General features: G+C 42.8%; 2 protein-coding genes across 3 annotated transcripts in view; both read left to right on the top strand.

Annotated features, from left to right (window-relative positions):
- Positions 1 to 2194: 2194 nt before the first annotated feature.
- Positions 2195 to 19081, top strand: sv2ca (synaptic vesicle glycoprotein 2Ca). 2 transcript variants are annotated; one of them, XM_076159825.1, is made up of 12 exons: positions 2195 to 2780; positions 9459 to 9639; positions 10609 to 10760; positions 15126 to 15259; positions 15697 to 15786; positions 16373 to 16483; positions 16634 to 16722; positions 17129 to 17293; positions 17420 to 17553; positions 18042 to 18248; positions 18455 to 18614; positions 18753 to 19081. In XM_076159825.1, exons 1-12 carry the CDS (start codon positions 2195 to 2197, stop codon positions 18934 to 18936), a joined length of 2193 nt encoding a protein of 730 aa, XP_076015940.1. In that variant the 3' UTR covers positions 18937 to 19081. The 2 variants fall into 2 exon arrangements, with proteins under 2 accessions (XP_076015940.1, XP_076015941.1); XM_076159826.1 differs by lacking the exon at positions 18042 to 18248.
- Positions 19082 to 23276: 4195 nt separating this feature from the next.
- Positions 23277 to 27774, top strand: part of iqgap2 (IQ motif containing GTPase activating protein 2) — a 28654-nt gene continuing 24156 nt past the window's right edge. The window contains exons 1-2 of the mRNA XM_076159881.1: positions 23277 to 23566; positions 26518 to 26617. Of these exons, the coding sequence (XP_076015996.1) occupies positions 23521 to 23566; positions 26518 to 26617 (146 nt within the window). The 5' untranslated portion in view covers positions 23277 to 23520. The remainder of the gene's footprint in view (positions 23567 to 26517; positions 26618 to 27774) is intronic.

The raw sequence follows: 27774 nt of genomic DNA, 5'->3' as shown, positions 1-27774 counted from the left end.
AATCAACACCAGTCTCAAGCAAGCTCCAGCTAAAGGCGTTTTCAAGTTCGAGAAAAGGTGAAAGTCCAGAGGGAGAGGGGTCAGGTTTTGTGCAAAAAGACTGGAATTACACCCACAACCATCATACAAAACACTAAAGTTGGACTTTTCTCTAGTTCCTGTTTCATCCATGCTTTTTTCTCGCTCTCGTCACAAACTTAAGAACACAAACGCAACCATCAGCTGATTTGGGAAACATTGCAGCTTCATGCCTTTGCCTTCAAGTCTGTGTAGAACTCATTTATTGACTCCAGCTCTGAGGAAACAGAATTTTGACGCAAAATGCAACACAGTGAATATCGGCTGTGTCCTGTCCCGTTTGCACGTAGTTGAGCAGTGAGGGACTGTGGTAGGACGGTTATTGAGCATTCATACTGGGCTATGACTTAATTCAATGTTTGTGTCCTTACCCCAGACTGCTGTAAGTATGTCTCCCCAAAGTGCTGGTGTTTCATTCGGTAATGGCATTTACCATTTCCACTTTCTGTGATAGCCAATGACTCTGAAAATATAAGACAAACTGAAGACAATTATGTCTCTATAAAACCAAATATTTAAGTGCGCCTTACTAATTTGCTTCACAGTGAGAACATGCAACAAAAGATTCTCCTGTTCACCTCGCAACTGACTCCATGCCAACAAGTCAGAGTGCTTGGACCCCTTCATACTTGCTTGCAATTATAGTTTATTATTATTATTATCCATATGTCACATACTTGCACGTACTGCACTCTTACCGTTTCTTGTTTAACAACTGTGTCAGAAGTGTTGCTAAGTTTATTTCTGGTTTATGGAGCATCCACCATGTCAAATCAATATACAGAACTAATAGAATACAGTGATGCCACTAAACAGAACTGTTTTGCACTTTGCCATGCAGAGACCACAACTATGACTTTAGAACAGAGGAAACAGGATCATAGTCTGCACAAGGGGTGTCGACGGAGGCATTAAAAATTCTCAGTCCGTGTGTAAAGGAGCGAGCTCATAACCACAGAAGTCATCCAATGAGCCTAAAGGGATTAGCAGAGTCACCTTGAATCAGCAGTGTCGTTTTACCCAGTAAAATTGCATTATGGGAGCTGGAGCTGGTCCTGTGATTTGTGTCCTCCTGACAAGGCTTCAGTGTTCATTAGAGGCTGTGGTGAACAGCTCTTAGACACACTGGACAGCTTTGATCACATACACACACACATGCAGGCACACACAGTTTCTCATTTTACTGATCAATTTAGTATATGTTTGTTAATGTATTGATGTGCTGTATTGTCTTTGATGTGAGCCTGTGGAAACATATGGAGATGGCTCATGTGATCTGAACAGTGTTACATCATTCATGCTGTTAGGCTGGGATTCCCTCCCATAACACTGGCCTGCCAAGATGGGTGTGCTGTGTGTGTGTGTAAGTGTGTTTTTGTGTGTTTTAGCTGGGTGCTGGTGTCTGTACGTCAGTACTGATTCTAATAAACCAGTGTTATTGGGGTCAAACTGATTTTGGGCAGAGCCTTGTTTATGAGCTGCTGTTCCTCAGAGCTGATCATGAGTCAGCAGATTCAGCACCTGCGTTTAAAAGGCTCATCTGCTGCAAAACTAATATATGTTTAACGGAATAATATACGTAGCACAAAAAAGGTGTCGCTGGAAACGGAGAGCTTTATAGTGAAACTCTTTTGCCTCCCATCATTCTAAATGATGTAAAGTCATAGGAGAATGATACAGAGTGTGTGCTGCCCGGCTGTCAGTGTGTTGTCACCTGTTAGTGTGGGATGGTTTCAGAGGTTGTGGGGGAGACATGAGTTATGGGCCGCATATGATGAACATCTCTCACTTTCTTTTTTCTCTCTTATCTCTCCCCTGCTCTTCCTCTTCCTCTTCCTCTTCCTCTTGCTCTCTCTCTCCTTTTTTATCTGTCTGTTTCTTACCCTTCCCCCTCTCTCACAGCCTGGCCGATGATTACCACAGCCATTGTGGGTTATCTCCTGTGGTGACTGCAGACTCAAGGGTTTTCTCGCCTGCTGCGTCTCCAGACCCACTGTTCTCACCATTCCTTCAATCCCTCTGCCAGCTTACATCCAGCCCGCTCACCCCCAATTCCTCTTTCTCCTACTTCTGAGTCCTCTCTGAACCCCTGTGAAGACCTGCAAGTGGAGTCGGAATGGAAGAGACATATGATAACAGGACTTCATTGGCCAAGGGAGCAAAGGACATGGTTAAGGAGGCCAAGAAGCACGCAACAAAGAAGGTGAGCAAGGTGGTTAACCGTGCCTCAGATGAGTACTCATCCCACCACAACTACAGCCGTTTCCAGGATGAGGAGGAAGATGAGGACGATGCCTACCGGAACCCCCCCAGGCAGGATGGAGATAACGATGAGGGCTCCAGTGATGCCACAGAGGGCCACGACGACGAGGATGAGATCTATGAGGGCGAATATCAGGGGATCCCTTCTGCTGGAGACAGTAAGCAGCGGCAGGGCCAAGTGGCTTCGGGCCAACTAGTATCGGACGCCACAAGGGACCGGAAGGAGCTGGAGCAGGAGAGACAGGCGGATGAGGAGGAGCTGGCCCAACAGTATGAGCTGATCATCCAGGAGTGTGGCCATGGGAGATTCCAGTGGCAGCTGTTCCTGGTGCTGGGGCTGGCACTCATGTCAGATGGCGTGGAGGTGTTCGTGGTGGGCTTTGTGCTGCCCAGCGCAGAGACGGATATGTGTGTACAGAACTCCAGCTCAGGATGGCTAGGTAAGGGACGCATATACAGTATGTGTGTGAACGCAACAAATTTCAATTTTGAAAGCTGTTACTTTGCTATCTGAGGTGTCACCATAGTGTCTCACTGCTGCTTCTATAAGGGCCTTCATTCAGAACAGAGCATGGAAAACTGAATGCATTTAAATACTATATAAGATAGACTTATGAGACAAATGACCAATCATGGGGTATTAAGACATAAAGACAAATGCCAAATTTGCATACAGATGAGAACCAATCCCGTGTTTGAGCAGTCAGGTGGAGGTGAACCCATGAATTTCTCTCTGCTGACTTTACACTATGAGCCATTAGTATGCAGAATTTACTTCATATTTTCTATTTTCTATTTTTCCAACTCTGTACACATACTCAAAATGTGGGTTTTGCTGCCCTTGAAGAAAAAGTCATTTTGTGGGCGGTGAGCTATACATGCTGCACTTTATTCTATAGCTATTTTCCACCTGGATGAGGTGTTTCGGTCCACTGGTCTCGGTGTCAGGATTAGGAGGGTAGCTCATATTCCCTGTGAGCTGTGTATGTTGAGCAGGACTCCCAGCAGTCCCAATGGCTGCAGGTGTGTAATCCATCACCACAGAGCAGTGTACAGGGGGCTGACTCACCGTGTCAGTGAGAGAGCGGCGAGGACATTAAGTCAGGCACGGAGCCTTTGGATACAAACTGCCACCGCGAGACATCATACATCAACCGCACTGCAACATCTGAAGCGAAATTAATACAGCTGCGCCTGTTTTGTTCCAATGTCTAAAATGTTGTGATTGGGATGGGTGAATATGTAAATGTAATGCATGTTTCCTGTAATTAACATACTGTAGCTCAGGCAACTTTCCGGTCACAATCCTCCCTTTGTAGATTATCCTGCTGATATAAAGTGAAGTGGTGGTGTTTGAGGCTATAGTTACTGTACGACTATTATCCTAGAAAGTGCTTCTAATGTTTTGTATTCTCATTTAAATACATGAGAGGGACAGAATATTAGAGACGGCCTTTAATACGCCGCTGTCTGCCACATCACAGAGTCGTATCAGAACCTCATTGTCTGAGTGTTAACAAAAAGGCTTCAGAAGGCTACAACAGGGCCGCTCTGCTGGATTACATTAGATAGCACTGATGCAATAAAGTGGCATCTCCACACAGCTCAGTGTGTGAGTACATGCTGGAAAGATTGCACCTTCGTCTTCCTGTCTCTCTCCAAGTATGCAAACTCTTTTCTTCTTCTCTTTCCAAGCAAAGTCCTGCAGGCATGTTCATGCTCTACGCTCTGCTTCCCCTTGTTCGTGACTCCCTCCCTCCCTCCCTCCTTCCCTCCCTCACCCTCTGTCCCTCCCTCTCACTCTCCATTCTCTGTGTGCCTCTCTTTTCTTCTCTCTCCTCCCCATTCTCCTCTCCTTTTTCCTACTGATTGCCTCCAGGCTCCTCCCTGTTGAGGTGAACATGATTGGTGTGTAAGTGCGTGTGTGTGCATGAGTGTGTGTGTGTGTATGTGTGTGTGTGTGGCACACATTCTGAACATGATTGCTGTGACCTTGTTGGTATCCATTTGGACTTTTCCAGAGTAATTACACTTCATTATAGCTTGTGAAATGAAGTGAGTTGGTGGTTTGCAGGTACCATGTTAATGTTTCACTGCAAATAGTCGTCTGATTTTTCCAACCAGCAAAAAGGTTGTCAGTGACAGTGACAGCCTCACAAAGGACAGATGTTGTTCATGGTCTTGTGGTGCTGCAGCATGAACAATAGGTATTGAAAAAGTCTAAACACAACACATCGACACAACATCTGAGAAATTCATTGTTATAAAATTATTATTATATTTCGATTCTGTCATTTCAATCAAACTTTGCTACTCGTGGCCGTTTTTTTGCGTTTCATATCTCAACCCAACATCAGTTCGATTCATGTCAAAAAACAGAAACGGAATTGATGTTATGAATGATATCCTCATTTGCATTACATCATAAATATGGGACCGATTTGTGTTGGGTTAGTTCTACCCAAGCTGTACTCCAGTTATAGTTCCATTAATCACATAACAGGTACATACAGAAGCAAGCTGCAAGGTCTGATGTGGATGTAATAGGATATGACATGAAGATAAACGCAAAGGGCAGAATAGGATGGATGACTAAAATGCTGATTAGATTACAGAATTCAATTTGGTCCAAACAGAATCCCCATCCTGCTGGAATCTTCAAAGCTACACGGGAATTCAGGATGGGACGTAAAGGAGTGTGTGTCTGTGTGTGTGTGTGACGGGGATGCTGGAAATACTGTAAATAGGAGTGGATGGTGTGAGAAAGAAGCGAGGTGGGGGGAGGAAGGTGCAGTGAGATGCTATATGTGTGATGAATGGGGTAGAGGAAAGGAGGAGGGACAGCCGTGAAGCAGGGAGAGACTGCCAAGTTAGAGTGGAGTAAAGGGGAGAGAGGAGTGGGTGGGTGGGAGGTGAGGTAGCAGATTGGTGGTATTCAGTGCGCCAACAATGTGAAGGAGAGGATTAGCTATCATCTCAGACACAACACACAATGGAAACACATCACCCTATCATTACTTATTTGCGCTCTACACTGTCTTTCCCTGCATGATACTCCGCTTATTTCTCCTCCTCACTCTCTCTCCTGAGCCATTTGTTACCGTCCGCCTCCTCTTCTCCACTCCTCCTCCTCTTTTGCCCTCCTTTCCCCTTTGTGTCCTCTCTTCTCCATCTTCCCTCTTTCATATTTACTCTCATCTACTTTACTCTCACCACTTTCCTGCGTCTTTTTTCTTTTCTCTTGGTCTTTCATGCTTTATCCCGACTTTTCTGTCCTTTTCCTCGTCTTCCTCTCGCTCCTCCTGTCTGTATGCGCCAGCTGGCAGGCTGTGTGGGGCTGCGTGGTCCAGGGGCAGTTGAGCATGGCTAAACTGCAGTGAGATCGCAGCACCACTGCAGAGATTACACTACTTGAGTAGTGCAGCTCCACATTGTGTGTGCAAATGTGTGTGACAGGGCAAGTGGGGAGGGGATGTGCATGTTTGTGCATGCACAAGAACCAAACCTGCTCCCAGTGATATCAACCATAAGTAAACCACATCTAACTGCATTCATGGCATCCTTATATTTCACGCACATTAATGTAATGGATGTTGGAACCATTTCTGATGCGGAGTGAGTCATTTTAAACTCCACAATGACTTACTTTCATATAGATTTCTTTGAAACGTTGCCCCCACTGATATGACTTAAGTATGACAAAACGCTTCAATCTCTTTTTGTGCGGAGGTGGCAAAAGACGGAGGCACGAATCCGATCAAACTGACACGATGTAGTGCAAATGTGATTACACGCTTCTTAGTGTAAAGGAGCTGATGACAGTGGAGCAAACAGGAAACTAAGGCACATACATGAAAGGGAGAGAGGAGAGGGGAGGAGAGGAGAGGAGAGGAGAGGAGAGGAGAGGGGAGGGGAGGGGAGGGGAGGGGAGGAGAGGAGAGGAGAGGAGAGGAGAGGAGAGGAGAGGAGAGGAGAATAAGGGGAAATGAGAAGTCAGCCAAGACATTGAAAAGCACAAGGAGACAAGCTGAGAGATAGAGGAATAAAAAAGAGAGGTTAAGAGGGGATGAATGGCGTAAAAAAGGGGGGAGTGAAGAAAGAGGAGAGGAGATAAACCGAGATGAAAGTAGCAATGGAGAGATGCATAGAGAAACAGGGGGGATGGAGTGGGGTTATGACAGCAAAGCAGGCAGCCATGGTGCTCGTACTCTACTGTACCGGCCATGCTGTTGTATGATGTAGCGTCATGGTTACGGACAAAGCGGGCCGGGGCCGTTTTGCGGGACGCTGAGACAGTTTGCGCGGAGGCGAAGAGCGAAGAGCATCAAAGCATGAAATCAGAGGAGAGGTCGTGATGCAGCTCAGTGCTCCCACGGCTCTCTTGGGGCTCCTCAGGATGTGACAGGACAGAAAACACCATGACAGGGCCTCCCCCTTCATCCCCTCTTCCCTCTCATCCTCTCACTCTATGTGGCAATTACCGCACTCTCCTCCTTCATTACCTTCTTTCTCTCTTTTGCCCGTCAGCTTGCTTTGCCACTCTCTCCTTCCTCGTGCTGCATGGTGCGCTTTTGCTTACTGTGTGTTTTTGAGTTTTGTGTGTGCACTTGCTCGTGAGTCACTATGATCATTTTTGTCTTTTTACCTGTCAAATTTTTCAGTTTTGCCTTCTCAACAAAGTGTTTGAATTGACTGCATCTTGTAATGAAGTAGTAAATGTGATATTTCCCATTTCCATCCCTGGAGATTTTGGCGTCTGAACAGCGACTTGGCCTGAAACACTCATTTTCCATTACCGAATCTGCTTTTAATACGGGTCATCAAGTCTAAATTCATCTGCATGTCACACTCTATACTCTTTTAAAGGAGTTGTACATCATCTACCTCCAGTCACGTCGTAATGCAGAATTTCAAACCTCTGTATGATGAATCAGGACATTGCAGTTTCACAGCCCGGATTTGGGCTTCAAATTAGGCAGAAGTGAACAGAAGTGTATTGATTCCACTGTTCTTCTTGGTTTGTAGGCTGACGAGGGAGCATACATTTATCGCCCTCGCAAATCAATGAGTTGGCAGCAGTGGTAATAGTATAGGAGGCAGGGATGTATTGATTTCAACGCCCTGGTTTGAGCTCTTGTGGTTCGGGGTTGATGATAAAATTGTGATGGTGGTTACACAACAAGGATGTTACATGGCAACCTTCCTGGAGCCAACAAACCAAAAAAAGAGGACTATTCCAGGAGGTTGTACCCAATGGGGAACCTTTGTTGCAGGAACTTTAGTCAGTACACAAGACCCCTGATCCACTGGGAGCAGGAAGGAACACATTTATAGTAAAACACTCTCTCTATATATTCTGTATGATCACCTTAGCATGGACCAAACCGTGTATCATTTGAAAGAAAGGATGATTTTTGAGTTGAACTTGTTGAGACACGTTTAATTTCTGCTAACATACACCCCAATGTTGAAAAGGTTTGAACTCTCATCATCATCATCACCTCTTCAAAACCAAACCCTACATTTACTTTCAAATGTTCTTTTATATATATATGAGTTCATACATGATATCATTGTGTGAGTGAGTGTACAGATTGTGAAGTATTGCTTAATATCACACCATCTACCCCTTGTTCGGTCAGTGATATAAGCCTCGTAACATTATTTGATGTTGGTGCTTTTTATGGCTTACACAACCGTAGACGTGCTGCTCCCCTCTTTGCTGTGCTGGGCACTGCTGACATCACACACTGAGAGGCTGTGCAGTAAGCTGGACAGAACGTCAATAAATTCATTACGTAATTGACTGTCCTGTGGGGGCTGTAGTCATTCGTCAACACTTTTACTCCAGACGTTAAAGTAGCTGCAGTCTCTGTTTTTTCCCCATGCCTGTATCAAATCGCACGTTGGATACTTTATTTGCATTCAGGGTTTGTTGCTGAGACAAAATGAAAGCCTCTGGATGTTTGGGTGTATGACATTTAAATGAGAGGCCAGTGGGTGTTTCCCTGTGCACCGTATATCTACCAACTGCTTAATGATGCCAATGTGAACTGTGCATAGACTGAAGACCTTGGTTAAATTTAGAACTGAATTTCTTACAGCTTCAGGGTGGCTGTAGATAGCTGCCAAATGTGACAGATAGTTGGGTTCTGACCCCTGAAGGGAGAGAGTCAAGCAGATATCCGACTGCAGACATTAGAGAAAGTAAATTAAGTTTATTGCTATTTCCTATTATTATAATGGGATGAACAAAGTGTTTGTATGACAGGAGCCATAAAACTCCACATATGCACAGAACGGATGCAACTATTGGTTCTATTGTTATTTCTGGGGTTGAGAATACAAATAATCACAGAAATTGCAGTGCTACAGCAGCCAGATACAAGGTTTTTGCAATAATCTCTTCTGCTGTTATGTCGTGTTGAATTTAAAGTTTCTATCTCCACATTACAAATTACAAACTTACCCCACATTTGTAAGTATAATAATGCATAGAGGCACTTAGTACATGCCACCCTGATCAGTGTTAGGCTGCTCTGACTCCTTGCAGCAGATGGATAACACATCCAAAGTGGCTCAAAGCAGTAATAATGGACTGTTCTGTGTAGAGCAGAATCATGATCATCAGTAAAAGAAATCAATGCTGTTTTGTTGGAGCATTGATCCCATTTGGGATGAGTGAGATTAAAAGGGAGCACACGGCCCTTTTGTGAAGTCAGCCTGCATTACTGTTCACATTCATCTGCCCACAGATCAGAGCCGTTCTTCAGTTCTTTACACTTTACATGTATTCATCAAGTCAGCCCAGTTAACCCATTCTAACTGAAGTTTAAGTGGGCCCAAGGGTTTTCCAGTCAAATGGCTCCTGTAGTAAAATTGTACATTGGTTTTCTATGACATATAAAAATAAGTGGTAGTCATGGAGGTGATGGTGAAAAAAGGTTATTGACTATCGATCGATGTGTGACTCATTTGTCACTTTATAGGTAGAAATGTTCTATATATCTAAACACATATTCATCTAAGCTACACACACGCAGCAATACACGTCATGTATGAATGTTAATGCATATTGAGTCAAAAATGAATGACACATTTTCTTTCTATCTTTCTAGGCAGCGTTGTGTACTTGGGGATGATGGTCGGTGCTCTTTTCTGGGGAGGAATGTCGGACAAAATGGGCCGCAGACAGTGTCTCCTCATTTGCATGTCCACCAATGGCTTCTTTGCTTTCCTGTCGTCTTTCGTCCAGGGATACGGTTTTTTCCTTGTCTGCCGGCTCTTCGCAGGCTTTGGGTGAGTCTGGTGTGTGTGTGTGTGTGCGTGTGTGTGCGTGTGTGTGCGTGTGCGTGCGTGTGCGTGCGTGTGCGTGCGTGTGCGTGCGTGTGCGTGCGTGTGCGTGCGTGTGTGTGTGTGTGTGTGTGTTGGTGTCATCCTGGGGACATTGTGGATAACTGTGTACTGCCACAATGGAAACACTTCTGCATTGTGTGGACGCTTAAGATATGGTAATATGTTACCGCTGTCAGACATCAGGCGTAATCTAGTCGCTGCACATAAACATGAGTCGATGTAGATGGTGATTTATTACGTTAGCGTGTTTGGCGAGGATAACCGTTCCTTTAAGAGCTAATTTAGTAATTGCATCTGCATCCTTCTCCCCTGAGACCTTCAGAGTAATTGAATGGGTTTTGCAAACTGCCAACAACGGCTGTACCTCTGAAGCATGATGCTGTGTTTTTATGGTTGCAAAAATATGCTTACTCCAGTCTTTTTCTCTCCTTTGTAATGTCAGCAGTTAGCTCTCAGTTTTTACTGTTTTCATACAAATTCATCACTTCCCATGTTGTTGCTTTACAAAAGAAATAAGTCGATACTATTAATATCTTGAATTCTTATTATGTAATTCCAGCATTAAACTGTGCTTAATTGTAGAGTAGAGTAGAGTAGAGTCATTTGGGGATGTGAATGAAAATGGAGAGGATGTAGTGAGCACATACCTCTGCCAAGGCCGAGTCATCCTACAATTATGACTCTCTGTTGATGATGAAATTTACATCATGGTACAGACATTCTACATGTACAATTTTGTAACATTTGACTCAAAAGTGTCGGGATTTAAAAAAGAAAAATTAAAAAAAATACTAAATAGTGGGAAATCTAGGTGGGCTCGAGGTAAAACATAATTCAATGACTGATTGGTTCAAAGGTTATACACCAAAACATAAAACTGCTAAAGACTAACTGTCCCGTTCTGTCTTACAGGATAGGTGGCGCTGTGCCCATTGTGTTCTCCTTCTTCGCAGAGGTGTTGTCCAGGGAGAAGAGAGGGGAACATCTCAGCTGGCTGTGTATGTTCTGGATGATCGGGGAAATATATGCTTCCGCCATGGCTTGGGCCATCATCCCACACTATGGTGAGTGGACAGCTTGACCAGAGCGTGTGAAACTGCAAAACGCCCCCCGGTGGCCACATAGGCTGAGGTGCAAAGTTTTTCATGCCGCGAGAATCAATCATGTAATGGCTGTGAGTGGCTGCAGGCTGGGAGAAGCAGAGGTGAGGAGATTAACTTAGGCAAGGATAACATAGAGCAGGCCCACATTTAAAGGGTGAGGGTGGGCCCATGGGAGAGAGAGAGAGCGAGAGAGGGACTGGGCTGTGATTTATAACAAAGGTGCGTCACGTACAAGCTGAAGAAGAGGGGAGGAGCTTGGAGGGCGACTCTTCTTCCACACCCCTTTCACTTTATCCAGGCTTACTTAACCCGATGTCCCTTACTTTTACTGCTTCCACTCTCCTGTTTTGCACTCCAGCCATCTCTCTCTTTAACTCTGTCCTTCCTTTTATTACCTCCTCTCTCTCTCCATCCTCTGTCTCCGCAGAGTGTTCTTCTTGATCAAGCATAATTAGGTTTTTCTCCTTGCTCTAATAGGACAAAGCTACAGCTAGAGGTGATTTATGGCCAAGCTTTAGCCAACCTGTGACGTCAGTGAGAGTGTGTGTGTGTGTGTGTGTGTGTGTGTGTGTGTGTGTGTGTGTGTGTAGCTGTAAGTAGCATGGATGATGTTTTACTGTGCTGGAGTCACATATGGGTCTTCTTCAAAGGAAATTGAAGGCAATAACATCTGACACTGTAAGAGGTCATTCAAGTTAACACTCACACACACACACACACACACAAACACACATACACACACACACACACACACACACACACACACACACACACGCACACACACACACACACACACAAAGGCACAGGCACCAACACCAATCATGGAGTTTGAAGGATGCACCAGTTCTCCTACATGCAACACAAAGACAATCATGCACACACAGACACAAACACACATGCACACACTTCTGTACATACATGTACATAGTTGTACATACATGTACGGAATCACACAAAGGTCTCTGAAAACCCTAACAACTCCTCTGGAGAGAACTCTGCTGTCAGATCTGCTGACGCCGTACTGACGGGATGGTCGTGGCCTTTATTTGCTCTTATTCTCTCTGACACCCACTCTTCCTCTCTCTCTCTCTATGAGTGAGGACTACGCGCCTCGCATACACACAGCGCTCCCGAGTGGCTGTAAGGTTTTCTTAGAAGTGCTGCATTGCTACCAACAGTGCTGTGATGTGTGGACAAAAAGGGGCTCAAGTCTCCCGTGGAGAACACTGTGATGTACTTGAACACCAGTGATCACAGTTAGGAAGAGAGCGCCTCAACACTGGTGTTTAATCCACCCTTAATGCGCTCATTTGTCTTCTCCACTCGCTGACTCCTAATGTCTCCCAAAAGCTCCCTGCCAGAGACACAGCTGGAGCCCTGAAGGAGGTTGGCTGGCCACCCATCCCCATCACACTGATGAACAGTTAGATGAGTTTACTTGTTGACACACTCTTGCACCACTCCCCAAGGTCTAATTGAATACCTTAGAAGGGGTCTAAGGTATTCTAAGGTCTATCTATCTATCTATCTATCTATCTATCTATCTATCTATCTATCTATCTATCTATCTATCTGGACGTTGTATGGCACTGCTGACTTAGTCGCCCGTAGACTGAGTCAATTATGTACATAATCCCTGTAATGAGATTTCCAATGGCACAGTGAAACACTAACCCTGAGGGCCAGAGAGCCAAGCTGCATTTCTGTGAAAAAGGTAATCACTGTTGAACAACTCCTTCACTCTGTTTCTTTCAATTTTTTTCCCCACCAAGTCACTTCAAACACACACACGCACACACACACACGCACGCACACACACACACACACACACACACACACACACACACACACACACACACACACACACACACACACACACACACACACACACAGTATGATATTACTGTAACTAATTCACAACAGAGGCTGGACTTATCAACCTACGTGTTTATGAAAACATTGTATCTATAATGTGTCCCTTGTTATTCTCTGTGATTTTTCTTTTTTGTTCTCCTGTGGGATGCATTTACAGCACTAACATCCCACACCCCCACATTGTTGTTTTTATTGGTCCATATGCATCATTGTAGAAGCCTAGTTGCAGTATGTTGTGGGATTAATTCTAAGCAGCCTTTACTGGTACAACCATTAGCATTAACCACCCCCAACCCCCCTGACACCCCTCCTACGCCTGTTGATGGATAATGGTGCTGTTCCCTTTGGAGCAGCAGCTCCACGATCTGCCGAGAGACGTGGGAGGTCACGATTAGGCGACTACCCCTTTCTGTGCTTCCTGTCAAAAAAAAAAAAATTGTGAAAAATTCTACTCAGTGGGAAAGCAAACAAAAATACACATTTAGGAGATTTATGTCTGCCATCTGGAATTTTGGATTGCAGTAATTGAAAAATTCTCAGTCTGACTTTCGACCAAGAATTTAAATCCCTGAGCATATCAATGCACCAACTGCATTGATATGAGTTTTTCAAAGAAAGCTCCTGCTCCTCACACTGTTACAACTGTTTCTAAACAATGATTGTGGCTTTGAACTAGCCTGGCACACCCACTTACTCACCTCTCAGTCACTTTTTCCCAATTCTATAAACCACCAACATTCCATTCAGTTCTGAATTTTATCTGAAAAATTCAACTTAGTCTGCGGACCAGTGATTTTTTGCTGAATATTTTTATTGAAGAAGGCATCTGACATTACTATGAGCATCCAGATATGAGACATTATCTTTAGATTATTTTATACATACAGAAGGGAAGAAAAGGAAAAGAAGAGAACGAAATCAATGAACAGAGCAAGGGTGTGTAATGTCCATGTGAATGAAGCCAAAGGGACAAACAGAGTGACAGCAACCAACCACAGCCAGCAAAGATATGTTGAAATGACACGACAATGTAACGGTGGAGACTCAAATTACATCAGTGTTGCTAGTATGATGATCTCATAGGCACAGGTTGTCCACAACCACATCAGCAGTTGCAAACTGCATCATGGACTGTGGCAAGAGAAATAAAGGGGGGGAGAGAGACACAGGGGGAAATAAAGAAACACATACATGATTGATCTATTATTTAGTGTTCAAGTTCAAATTCAGGGTGTCAATATCACATTCATTTTGTCCGACTTGGAAATGACTGCCTGCGGAAAATATCGTTTTACAAAAAAAAAATGAAAGTTTATAATGTGTGTATGTGTAATGTGTGTATGTGTGAGTGTGAGTGTGAGTGTGAGAGTTTCTGTTTACACTTGCCATTATGTTAGCGGTGTCACTGTCATCTGCATATGGTGATGTTATTAATTCCTGTGCTTTTTCTGCCTGTGTGTGTGCGCGTGCATGTTTTTTTGCGTTACAATGATTAATGAGTCTGGGAGAGTGCCTGTGGGCTGAGATCAGGTGCAACAAGATTTAACTTAGCAGAAAACACTCAATTCCTTTCCTACACATTCAATTAACCCGTCCCTGCGCTCTCCTCTGTGCCGCTCCTGCAGAGCCATTCGTCTCTCAGCTGATACATCACTCTGATCAGGCTGCACACTATTAATGCCGCCATACTTTTATAGCTTTCCCAGGACGGGTTTCACGTTGCCTCATTTGTAATCTGCCTCTCAAAGCAAATCCTCAAGCCCTCTTTCTGATACAGTACCATCATCCATACATCTATTATGATTTAATTAAAAAGACTATATTAAAGACAATTCAGGTAATCACAACTGCTATAAGTATACCTCCTGTGGGGCAAAGATTGGATAAATTGCCATTTGCTGGTTTTAAATGATGGGCTGAGCTTCTTTAAAAAATTCATCAATTGCTTAACTGCTTACGTCTTGTAAAGTCACTTTAATGTTTCAGCTCTCAGGGGAATAATTATATTCTTTAAGTTACTAAGTTGTTAAGTTATGATTAATCCTGTTCATATTTTTAGTGTAACATATAATGCTTTTTAATTTCAGATGAAAGAGAGATGGATGATGCCTTAAAGATGACTAGTATACCATTAAGTCCAATTGCTTTAATAATTAAAAGTTCTCTTTTCTACATCTAGCCTCTTATTTAGTTACATTGAAAAAAATTATAAAAAATGATGGGGGGATGTGAAGATGCACTGAGAAACCTTGAACATTTTTTCCCTACCCCCCTCCTCCTCCTCCTCCTCCTCCTCCTCCTCCTCCTTCACTTCTGTTCTCCATCACTGCATTCCCTGCTTCCTCTCGGGGAAAAAAATAAATTAAAATACATGCATTTGAAAAGCAGCAGATTATATGAATAAAATACGAATGAAGCCATTACCAACCTATTGTGTGTCACTGTTCTCAGGCTGGAGCTTCAGCATGGGTTCAGCATACCAGTTTCACAGTTGGAGGGTGTTTGTGGTGGTCTGTGCTCTGCCGTGCGTCTGTGCTGTGGTGGCCCTCACCTTCATGCCTGAAAGTCCCAGGTTCTACCTTGAGGTAAACTAACTTTTCTGTCCCTTTAAAGCTCCTGCTGCACCAAACATTCCACCCTAATTCTGCTGCATTACCGGTATCACGACTGCAACGTCACAGTGCCGTGTCATTGTTCTGTATCAGGCTCATCAAATTGAGAGTACTTGGTCGGTTCTTAACAGATGTTTAATCAGACCACACAGCGTGAGTCATTCTAAACCCTTAGAGGAGGCATTATACGTGCCTGCAAAACCAGAGATGTGTAACAGGAGGTTTGTTGCAGCAGGATAATTACCCTTTGAAGTGTAATGACTCACCGTCATCGTTTTCCACCCTGGAGAAATCAAAGGGGTGTTTTTGTGTACAGTGTATTCAATTGTGCATGTAAGAGTGTGACTGTCCCCGAGTGCTCGTGACTGGTGTGGATCCAGTGAATTTACCCTGCTTGCCCCTCCTGTCAGGTGGGAAAGCACGACGAAGCCTGGATGATCCTCAAGCAGATCCACGACACCAACATGAGAGCACGTGGGCAGCCAGAGAAAGTCTTCACTGTGAGTGTTTGTTCCTCCTGCATGCTCCTTCTCTGCTGGGTTTTGCTTAAAGAAGCAAAGAGGCTTATATTCTATCACCAGTGAGACAGGTTTTAATGCTTTCTCCATGCAGGATCATATCTGCCTGTTGAAGGCTCTGACAGCTGTGTGTACTACTGCAGTGTAGTTTTTGTTCTGCCTATTTCAAATAATCCAAGCGGTGCCGGCCTACATATTAAGCGACTTAAGCGGCTGCTTAGGGCCCTGTGACCTGCTCTGTTAAGTGATCCAAAAACAGATTTTGATGGTTTTTGAAATAAAAGCTGTCTGCAGGATGCTTTTAGAAATTTTAATTCCCTTTTAATTCCGTGCTATTTGTTAAATGTTTTATGTGACAGGCAAGTCTGTGGAGTGGCCCCTGAGCCTGACTTCCAAGGATTTCAGTTGAGTTTTCAATCATTCAGCTACTAAAATAAAACTTGGCACCATAAAGAGCAGCTGTGATAGGTTAGAAAAAGAAGAGTACTCCAAATAGGACATCTTAAAACAGCTGTTGTAGAGAAGAAATCATATGATAAAATTTGACTTTTACTGATTTATTTCTCAGGTAAACAGGATCAAGATCCCAAAGCAGTTGGATGAGTTGGTAGAAATGGAGTCAGAGTCTGGCAACCCAGTCTCCAAGGTTTTCTTCAGGATGAAGGCTGAAATACGTGGGGTGAATCTTTTTCTTTCATTTCATTGCTGCAGAGAATATTCTTCCTTGCAGCTTCTTTGTATTTGTGCTTGTTTCATTCCTACAATTTTTGCTTTTGATCACATGTTGTGTAAGTGTAGTGTAGTCTAATAAGCTTTCCTGTCTTTCTAGATATATCTGAATGTCATGAAGTGTTTCAACTACCCTATGCGGGAGAACATGATCCGGCTGGCCATTGTCTGGTTCACGCTTTCCTTTGGGTGAGCTTTCTGTCATTTGTCTTGTTTTCTTGTGATGCCTTCAACAGACATTTGTCAATGTTTAGGTATTGTTGCGTCGGATATTGTTGGCAGTTAGCCTTGAGGCCAGATTGCATTTCAGTCATTGATGGTTAAGGAATCAATCATGGTCTGTGGATCAATACTGGCGAATTGGTGGAAGGAAAACAGCCGGAGATAAAATCTAAAACCACTTTGGAAGATCATAGAGAAGCCTTGGTTCTTCTTCTGTTGGACTGTGTCTGTCTGTCTCTGTCTCCCTCCACATTTATCAGTGTATCCCTCAATATAAAATCAGCGTCACCTTGCTTATCAATGCAACAGACAACATAAACCCTCACCCAAATCCAAAGTCTTCTTGATACCCTGACATTGCTGCATCCTGCAGGTACTACGGCCTGTCAGTCTGGTTTCCCGACGTCATCAAACACCTTCAGGCAGACGAGTACGCTTCTAGAGTGAAGACCCACGACAACGAACGCATCGAAGACTTCACCTTCAACTTCACCCTGGAAAACCAGATACACACCAATAGTGTCTTCATCAATGACCGGTAGGTGGATGAATGGAGGCAAAATGATCAGGTTCATTGTTGAGTTAAGTCCTTACTCCCAAACAGGAAACAGGCACTGAGGATAACCTGAACCAAGCTTACTTGAACGTTATTCTGCCTCTTTAGATTCATCAACATGAAGCTGAGGTCGGTTACCTTTATTGATACGACCTTTCGTAACTGCTTCTTTGATGATGTGACGTCGGTGGGCTCCTATTTCCATAACTGCACTTTCATCGAAACATTCTTCGTCAACACAGGTGAGGCAGTGCGATTAATGATTCTGTTTGATGATGATGTTTTTAATCTCAGATACATCAAGCTGTGTTTCATGGATTTATCAGTCAATGGTGAGACAATAGGGAAGAGACAGAAACTTATCTTATTGTGCGTTTGTACTGTTTATTTAACATACAGAAGTTCAACAGCTGGGTTTAATAGTTGCTTACCAATATGTTTTTGTCAGTAGCTTTGGTATTTTAATCAATGTGCACAGTTTTTTCAGTAGCTTGACAGTAGTTCAGCTATTTCCAAACCAGTAGTAGTAGCTTATATCCAGTGATTCCACATATTGTCCATAACTTCAATGTAGTGAGTGCTACTTTTTCTCAGGGCCTTTATTAACAGAAGAGCATGGATGCAGCTTAACTACTTTACATCCTTCTTCACCTTATCAAAGCAGCTTCCTCAACAGTGCCTTAAACAGTTAGATTAAATCACCATTATTTTTGATTGTATTCTTTTGCAGACATTGATGACTCCAAACTGATTGATGGCACAGAGGTGATAAACAGCACGTTCACCCACAACAAGACAGGCTGTCAGATGACGTTTGATGATGACTACAGTGCCTACTGGGTTTACTTTATCAACTTCCTGGGGACGCTGGCAGTGCTGCCTGGAAATATTGTCTCTGCTCTTCTCATGGACAAAATTGGTCGACTGTCCATGCTAGGTAAGAGTCTGGACAGGGGCAGGGATCATGTGTTTGTGTGTGTTTGTGTGCAGTGAGGGTAAGTATGAGCTTGGGATTTGGAGGCTGTATGATGTTAGATATGTTGCTAAATATGAGAGGCAGCTTTGATTGGGTCCTTCACTTTAGTTTTTCATGTGCATTATTCACTCTTCCCCTCTATTTCTCTATCTGTTTGTGTCCCTCAGGTGGCTCTATGGTCCTGTCAGGCATCAGCTGTTTCTTCCTGTGGTTTGGCACCAGTGAGTCCATGATGATTTTTATGCTGTGCCTTTACAATGGACTGAGCATCTCAGCGTGGAACTCCCTGGATGTGGTCACGACTGAGTCTTTCCCCACCGTCAGGAGGTGAGAGGAGCAACACTTGATGAATACATACAGCATATCCAAATACCTATATTTATGCTTAGGTGCATTCATTTATGTATGCACATGTGTATATGCTGGAAATATGAATTAAACCCCCACAACTCTTTCTCTTTGCAGAGGAACAGGCTTTGGGTTCTGCAATGCTCTGTGTAAGCTGGCAGCAGTGCTGGGGAACCTGTTTTTTGGTTCTCTTGTTGGCATCACCAAGGCCATCCCCATCCTCATGGCCTCATCTGTGCTCGTGGGTGGAGGCTTGGCCGCTCTCCGGTTGCCTGACACCAGGGCGAATGTCCTCATGTAACACCGGCGTGGCCCTCATCAGATACGATAAAACGCAAAATCAAGGGGAAACCCAGGCAGTGTAGGGCAAGGAGTGCAAACGGCTTGGTTCATGTATCTTCACACAATCATTTAGCCGATGTACTGTCTCCAAGGTCTGAGCTAGTTAGTGAGCAAACCCATTCTTTTCACAACACCACTGAACATTCCTTCAACACTAAATGAGGTTTATTGTACAAATCACACACATAAGATAAATTGTGTGAGTCAATAAGTGTTCAGTTCCATTTGATACATTTCATTGTCCCACATGGGAAAAATTGGTTCGCAGCATTACAAACGCAATAAAAACACACCATGACACATAGAGCAATACAACTATACAATTCAGTAGGATTCCATACAATGCACAAACTTGAATTATTCATGTATATGTCATTCAAATTGCACGATTAATGAAAACCAGAACAAAAAGTGCTAAATGTGCAGAAGTGCAATAGAGATGAGCGGCAAATACAAGATACTCATACCTTCCTCAGGGCCTGACAAGTAAATGTCTCTTTCATGGGGAGGCAGGGCTCCTGCGCCCAAGGTTTCAATGGCCACTGTAACAATATTGCGTTATTGAGTTTCTTTCAGAAGCTGATGATGACCAATTCAAAGAAAGATCTGTAAAATTCATCTCTTATCAACACCAAATGTATTTAGCCTCTGTGCAGCCATTTTGTGAATAGAATATCTGAGGAATTCACATCACATCTCTACGTCTATGTGGCAGATGTTACAGGTTACAGAGGTTTTGATACTAAGTTTTGTTCAGAATGAGTTTCACGGTACACTTCCGACCATGTGCTTGTATTGAGACACTGTGTGTGTAGAGCTCAAAGCTGTTGCACTGGATACAGACTTATTAAGACAGGCCAGATGGGGAGAAAAGTCAAAAACAAGCTGTAATGAGCACAGCCAACCTGCTGTGTGACAACGGAGGGAATTCATGATCAGAAAGAGGGGACACATGACACAGCTGTGTGACAGCTGGCTGGCTCACCGGACCCACACACACCCGACAGACAAACAGACAGACGGACTGAGTGCAGGCAGTCAACATACACAAACAGCATCAACTCATCCGTGTACTTTATTAAGCGTGACATTTTTATAGTCGATCTTTTTTGTGGGAAACCAAGCCCTTTGCATTAACTACCCAACCAAGAATCAAAAAGGCCATATTAAAAAGCTGTGTTTTATTGTATCATTAATTGTAACATGTTTTGAGGTTGTTGCTTTGCTTTTCTGCAGTTTTGTTGTAGAAATGGGACTTTTTTGTTTTATCCAATTGTTGTTATTCCAGATCCTCTCCCATATGTTGTTTTTCATGCGCTTTCGTTTGGTTCAGTGTCGGATCTTGCCTGTAGCAGTGACTTTAATAATGACAAAATACTGAATGGCCTTTTTAAAATGTGCCTCTCCTTAACGGGAGCAGTTTCTCCTCATGATTAAGTGGAATATAAAGCATTAAGGGAAAACGATCCTCGTGTTTTTTAGTATATGTGAAATTATATTATATGATATTATTAGTTGGGAATGATTGTCATTTGCTGTTTGAGCTAAATATCATGTTTTGTTAAAGATTTGTTTCATAAGAGAAAACAATATTCTAATGAATATCTGAGGTCGGCCTGATCTAAAGCACTATAATCAGATGCAGACAAGCTATCATTGCATTAAAGTCAGTGTCGCTCTCAATATAGACTTTTTCCTCACCGTGAGGTTAAGGTAAGAATCAATGGAAATTAGATCAAATGGCGCTCAACTCTATCTTAAAACATCTGGGGGACATTGAACAAAATGTACAATCTTTTTCAAGCTCTGAGCTCTGTTATTTATCATTAATAACTTAACTAAGCTTTTTGCCTAAGAAATGCCATAATCTCACATCTGGTAAACATATCACCATATTGTGTTTCCATTTTACAACTTCAGAACCTCCATGCCTCCTGCTCAAAAGGATGTTTCTAACTCCAAATGTTAAAATACCTCTGGTATTTATATCAGCACTGTAGTGACACTGCTCGGGATTATGACAAGCCATTAGTTGCTTTCAGTCTAATTTATTTTGCGGCTGTTGTTATATTTTCTGTGGCTAACAGCCTGTGTCCTCCCGCTTTTCTCTATATTTGTGATCTCTGTGACAGCAGCATAGAGGCAGTTTATGCTGCAGCTGACTCAATGAAAAACATGTGGCTTCCAATTGATCCTATATGTGTCTGTGCATTTGGATTTTTTAAATCATTTGCAAGTATATTATGAAATGAGCTGCTATTAAGTATTTTTGACAGTATGATTTAAATATTTTGGAAATAAAATTGAGGCGTACAGATTCTAAAGAAGAGTAGCAGCACTGATGTTAATAGAAAATATATTTATTTACCCAGTGTCAATCCAACACTACTGACTGGATGCAAGAATCACATAATAAATTGCTGTGTATGGTTTCAGGGTGTGTTAACGTCTTAATAACTGGTGTGTGAGATGGGTGTGTCCAAGTGCGTGCGTGTGTATGTGTTTGTCTGTGTCTACAGACATCTGTGGCCCTGTGTTTGCATTCATGTGTGTATATATTGTACATATCAAAGCTGATATTGATGGACTTCTGGGTAAAACGTGTTTAAGGTCTTTGATTGACTCCCCGATGTGTCTCCTTCTTTGTCTGAGCGATAAGTCCATCTGCTGTATCTGTGTTGTACATCTGTGTGTCCTTGGCTTTAAGCTCCATGTCACCTGCTAATGTGTGTGTGTGTGTGAGAGAGAGAGAGAGAGAAAACTTGCATGCATGTAGGAAAACCTCTTTTCTTTTGTGTTTGCCAAATTCTTCTGGTAGAAATAGATGACAAATTCCGATTTTGGTTGAGGAAAAAATGTGAATGTATCACACTTGTACGTTTTGTTCATCTGTTTTATGGAGTTAAACAAATGTATGTGAAGATTCAAGTTATACTGTTGTGAAGGGCCTGCCAGTCACTGAATGACTGCATATGTTCTGAGGTCCATATGTGTGAAAATATGTGAAGAGATATTTGCCAAATGATGCCCTGTGAAATCATGTTAAAAAACTGGAGAGGCAAGGGTGCAGATTGTGCTGCTTTTGAACATATATACAATTAAAGTTATGTTCTCTACCCAACTGTACTGCATATTTTTCTTTAACCCATACCCATAGGTAATAGAGATCTAATTTTGAATGATTTTATAATTGAAAACTGTTTTACAACTTTCACTAGCTCACTTAAAAAGCTGAACATACACACATCATTAATGCATGCAGACATACGTGTCATTGTGCGTTAATAACAGTGCTCCAATCCTGCCATCTAGTGGTTAAGTTCTGAATTTATTTTATTTTATTTGTTGATTAAATTTTATTTTTTGGGACTCTTATTTTTACACACATTCATAAAAGTTAAAAACAAAATAAAACCACAAAAAAACGACATTGTGATGCTATAGTGGCAGATCTTGCTTTCTCTTCAGGGGTTTGTAACGTCGCTTACAACAATATCAGACTCCTCAATATCAAGTTGCTTAAATTTATTGCAATAACGATGTCACATTCATACATCATGAAATGCCAATCACAAAGGTCATCTCTGGCTCTTGCACCTCGTAGGTGGGGGTACAGCATTTGGGTGAGGCAGTGAAGTATTTGATCACTGAACTGCACCTAAACTCGGTTGTTCTACAAAATTTAGTGGCACATGTCGCTTCCGCCACCATAGATGTGTCATTTATTGCGTAAGCCTGGCAAACAGCGTATGTCACGCGCACAATTAACTAGTTAACTTTTCCTTGTTATTGTTTCAATTGAAAACGAAAAATCACTTAATACAATCTATGTGCGCAAAAAAAAAGTGTGTTGCTTCCAATATCGCTTATAAAACATTGGACTCTAAAGCTACTTGTATATACGATACTGATGTCATCACACTAACAATGTGATGTCATCACACTATTGAATTAAAGACATAAGAGGACAAAGCATAGCCACAAACTCTTTGAAACATTTAATCATTTATGTAACAGACATTAAATCACTTTTGTATCGGAGTCTGCACTGTGTGAAAACAACAGGCTTTTGAGTCAATAAATGTCTTGTCTCGTATAGTAAGAGTTTACACGCTCAAACGGATTCAGAAGTAGGTTAGGTCACTGCCAGAAATTAACGGATTCAATTCTTCTTAATTTTAGGCGTGTAGAAGTAGGAGAAAGCCGTGTGTACTATATTTCCCAGCGGTCGTGAAAGCAGCATGAGCGCCATTTTGGCCGTCAGGGGGCGCAGCGAGCTGTCTCTACTGTCAGTGAATCATCTCGTCTGACGATAAAACAAACTGGAGCTATTTGTTCAGGACAGAAGTCGGAGAGGAGGACGCCATGTGGATTAGCGAGTGACAGCTTCAAACAATCCCAGACTCCGACTCTTTGCAGTTATTTTAATTTTTTTTTATCAATATTTCTCGAGGCGCCCGTGGCTCCTGTTGTCACGTTAACTTTGGCTGTCTGAAGTCATTTCCAGTTCACACGAGTTCACAAGTGGAGGAAACGAGGCAGGATGTACCATGAAGAAACGACAAGTTTACTGAAACCACGTTATGGAAGTAAGTTGCGCCCTTTTTCTAGTGTTTTACATCGTTGTTTGTCAGTTATAGAGGATAAAGGGATGTTTTAATGAGCAACAGGTGGTTGAGCGGCACCTGAATGCCCTGGACAGGATGATGCCTTTGCTGTAGGAGGGGTCTGTGGTTGTGAATATCAAATAAATGAAACTTACAGAGATTTTTATGAATTCAGGAGGTTTTGGTGAAAAACTCAGTCCATTGAAGAATCTAAGACCCAGAACAGTTTGAACCTTGAACACACTTGGTTGTGCAAAGCTCAGTAAGTGTATTTATTTAATGTGGTTGCCACATATCAGCCTGTCTACACATCAGCGCTTTTCTCATTGGTTAACGATTAACCTTTTCATTTGCTGCAGTGGAGAAATCTGCACCTGACTGCATGACTATTTCAAGAATGTGGCTGAAATCAATGATAAATCCTCAATAAAGCTCACGCAGCTAGAATGTGGGTAAAGTGCACTTCTTAGTGATATCCTATCAATTGTGTCATCACTGCTCTGTCTTTAACTTCTGACATGGCACATGGAATGATTGAATTTCATTGCAGAACACTGGCTGGCCTAGTTTGTGTTGTTGCTGTGGTTGTGAAAGAGGTGTGTGTGTGTGTGTGTGTGTGTGTGTGTGCATATGTGTCCTTTGAAAACTACAAAGACTGGAAGGTCTCCTGATCTTTGGGATGACCGTTGTTGCTTTTTTATTTTTCTGTGTGCATCGTTGTGTTTATTTTAAACTTGCAATTGCTGCTGGAGCTTTTGTCAATCTCTGGAATTAATTTGAACAAACGTCAGAAGGATAGTTTATGGATTTTCCCTGTGAAACCGAGTAACCTCAATGTTTGTCTTGATTTCTAGTTCCTGCTGGGCCTCACAGGGTTATGTGGAGAACAGAACATGAGTCATAATCATTGAGCTCATAACTCAGGGCCAGTGATCCTGTGACACATGAAGGCAACAAAACCATCCTGTAGGTTAAATATAATGCAAAAGTGCCGACACGTTCTTCCAGGAAGTGTGTTGAGTGACTCAGTGTGTGTGCGTTGGTTCCTCTGCCCGAGCCGAGTGTTTACACACAGCTGGAACACGGGTCTTCAGCTGGATCCACGGAAAAAACTGTGCTTTGGAGGGCAGAGGGCACAGAGACAAGCGGTTACACATTACAGTATATGAGACTATGTGTGTTTGGATTTTGTCTCTCATCACATGTCAAGCCTTTATTGAGAGAGAGGGAGGAGTGAAGGGATTAAAGAATTCCGGTTAGCACAGCAGTAACAGAAGAAGGCTTTGATAGAGGTGGAATAATATTAACTAGTACCTTAGAGTTACTCATGCATGATACTTGTATTGTCATGGGAATATGTTCTCTTAATCCTCTTAACACTGACTAATACTCTATCACCCTCCAGGGCATTTGTTTTACTCAATATAATTCATCAACAGGTTTAACTGCATTATTTTGCCAGTGATGGTGATAAGTGTTTATTGGTTTATCATTATGCACAACAGACAAAGCAAACAAAGTCAGTTGAAAAGGAAACAGAACGAAACACCACAATCCTAAACCCTGGACAAAAGATAGCTTGGTGTGTGTTGTGTGCATTGTTTTTCCTTGCTTGTCCTGCACCATATTAAAATGTTTCTGACTGTGAGCATTTAGCTACTACTCAAACCAGACCGCTTTCGCTCTATTGAGGGGAAACTGTACTCTTGACGGCGAGCCCCTTGGCCTGACCAGTCCATCAGTCAGCCAGAAATAAAGGGATTAGAGCAGGTTAAGAAGCACCAGGGAGAGGAGATCTCTTTACACGGCAGGTAAAGGTCAACTCAGGGCGGAAGTCAGTTGTCACTAAGGCATCCTGTTAAGGCCACTTTGGGATGATTATGTCATTGCTATAATACAGAGGTGTGTGTTTCTGTTTCGTAGAGGCTCTTTGTTGATGTATAGTTTTCCATTTACACAGGTTTTTTACAGGACCTTTAACGATAATGAGCCCTTATTTGTGGCCCTCCTGCAAAACTCTGCTAAATAAATACAATAGTGAAACTAGAGTCGGGCCGCTAACCTCCTTGTTTGAGCCATAAATCAGCTGCTCGGCTCCCTTCATGTGACTTGTGACTTTCTGGGCGTTCACATGATGCTTCTGCTTCAGGTGATCAACCACATATGCGGTTTTGCCACTAGTAGCTGACCCACTGCTTTCTGCCCTGCTTCTGTTGCTCCTTTTTGTTGCACTTGCATTAATGCGTCATCACATCATGACATCATCAATACCAAGATATCAAACATGTTCATCATAGGAAAATAATGTATTGATGTTAATGTTAACACATGACACAGCCATTATCCTGACAGGAATCTGTAAATTGGGAGTGCTCTGTGAAAAGAATTGTCTGTAGAGCGTCCTGCTGATTTTGGAAAAACATTTTAGCCCAAAAGACACCACCATTTGTCACGAGGAGGATCAGGACCTCACTTCACCATCATGTCATGATCGCAGATGATACGAGATGTGGAGGCAGAGCCAGGGAGTTCATCTTATATTCTGAGATATTCCACCCACTCCACATTTTACAGACTTCTGCTGTAAACTTTGGCTTTTAATCTCAGAATTCTGACTTGATGCTCCAACGCTGATCAATAAAACATTCAACAATCATTTTCATTTCATGCCATAAGTTATAGGATGTTTTTCCAGTTAAAGGGAGATTGATGCTAGAATGCACCACACACACACACACACACCACACTGACACACACACACACACACACACACACACACACACACACACACACACACACACACACACACACACACACACACACATATACACACACACACACACACACACACATAGTCATCTGTTGGAAAAATGCTCCTTCACTGTACTGTCATGCATCTCTCACACTTATGCGTCTTTGCTTGTTCTTTGCAGCCATTCAGGATGATGAGAGGATCTCGGCAGAGGAGATGGACGAGAGGAGACGACAGAACATCGCCTATGAGTACCTGTGTCACCTGGAGGAGGCCAAGCAGTAAGACGGGGACTTTCTTGGGCTCGTTCATGGCTTAAACATCAGGTTTTGCTTCAAAGCTGGATTTGCACTACAGTTCTGTTTGGTTTATTTATTTTCAAAACTTACTTATGTAGAAATTGAAGTATCTGACTTGGATGTGGTGGAGAGAAAGTGCAGCCATATTCCATTTTATACACTGTAGAAGGCCAAATCAGTGTGTGATGGAAGAGTGTTTGGTGTAACGTTAATGTGTTACTGCGGCTCACCAAGAATCAGCTGGCACGTGATGACGCAGAGCTGTGAGCACTCGTGCGAAGGTGTGTGATCAACACGCCAAACTGCTGATCTGATGGAAAGACCAACTCTCACTGCACTGATCCTCATGGGTCAAAAGTGGCTCTTGTGATGTGCCTCAGCATGGGTAGAGATGAACCACTTCCTGTGCTCTTTACTGTTTCATCCATCTGAACAGGAAGTCTAATCTTGCCTCTGCTATCTCTCTACGCACTGATTTCTGCAGAACCCCACCCAGTCTCACAAGTCCTGAGATTGGTTGAGCGTAACTGTAGCACCACAGAGGTTTCAATATCAGGCTTGAAGTTTGAATGAAATGTGAACCCCTAGTACCCCGCAGTAGAAACAGTCCACTGGAGCTGTTTATTAGAATATCAAAGAGTTTTGCAAATAATGAAAGTGGTTTATAAATTGGTACTTGTGTTTTCAGCTTCAGCTTTCATCAAATTTTACTCACCAAATGTATTTTTTTTGGAAACAATTGCGTATGTGGGAAACATCTCTGAACAGCCGCAAAGTTATTGTTAAATGTATTCTTATGGCAAAGGCATACACAGCAAACAACTAGTAACCCTCTACGCTTCACCTCGGATAAGATGAATCCAACAGCTTCCTCTGAGTCTGTCTCACTGCCTCCGATGTTGCACCCTGTCAGTTAGGGGATGGAACCCACTATTTTAGGAAAGCTGTCGCTTGGAATTAGGATTAGAACCAGCGTCTAATGAAGCTGTAAAGCACATGGAGCATGGGATTAGCTTCTGCTGTCTGGTGAGAGGAGTCACTGACCACTGGAGCGAGGCCACTTCTGATGACTCATTCCATACAGCCGAGAAATAACAGCTTTGATGAAATACTGTTGAAGTTCTATTTCCACATCACAC

The sequence above is a fragment of the Genypterus blacodes genome, unplaced genomic scaffold (assembly GCF_046128005.1).
Source record: "Genypterus blacodes isolate CSIRO-AG114 ecotype Tasmania unplaced genomic scaffold, CSIRO-AGI_Gbla_v1 ptg000099l_1, whole genome shotgun sequence".
Classification (NCBI taxonomy): domain Eukaryota; kingdom Metazoa; phylum Chordata; class Actinopteri; order Ophidiiformes; family Ophidiidae; genus Genypterus; species Genypterus blacodes.
This window is presented reverse-complemented; position numbering and strand designations above follow the sequence as displayed.

Bases quoted from the DNA above. Each gene is read 5' to 3' on its own strand.
- sv2ca (XM_076159825.1), top strand. From the start codon at position 2,195: ATGGAAGAGACATATGATAACAGGACTTCATTGGCCAAGGGAGCAAAG. The intron at 9,640-10,608 runs GTGAGTCTGGTG...TCTGTCTTACAG, and splicing joins CGGCTCTTCGCAGGCTTTGG to GATAGGTGGCGCTGTGCCCA. The intron at 16,484-16,633 runs GTGAATCTTTTT...CTGTCTTTCTAG, and splicing joins TGAAGGCTGAAATACGTGGG to ATATATCTGAATGTCATGAA.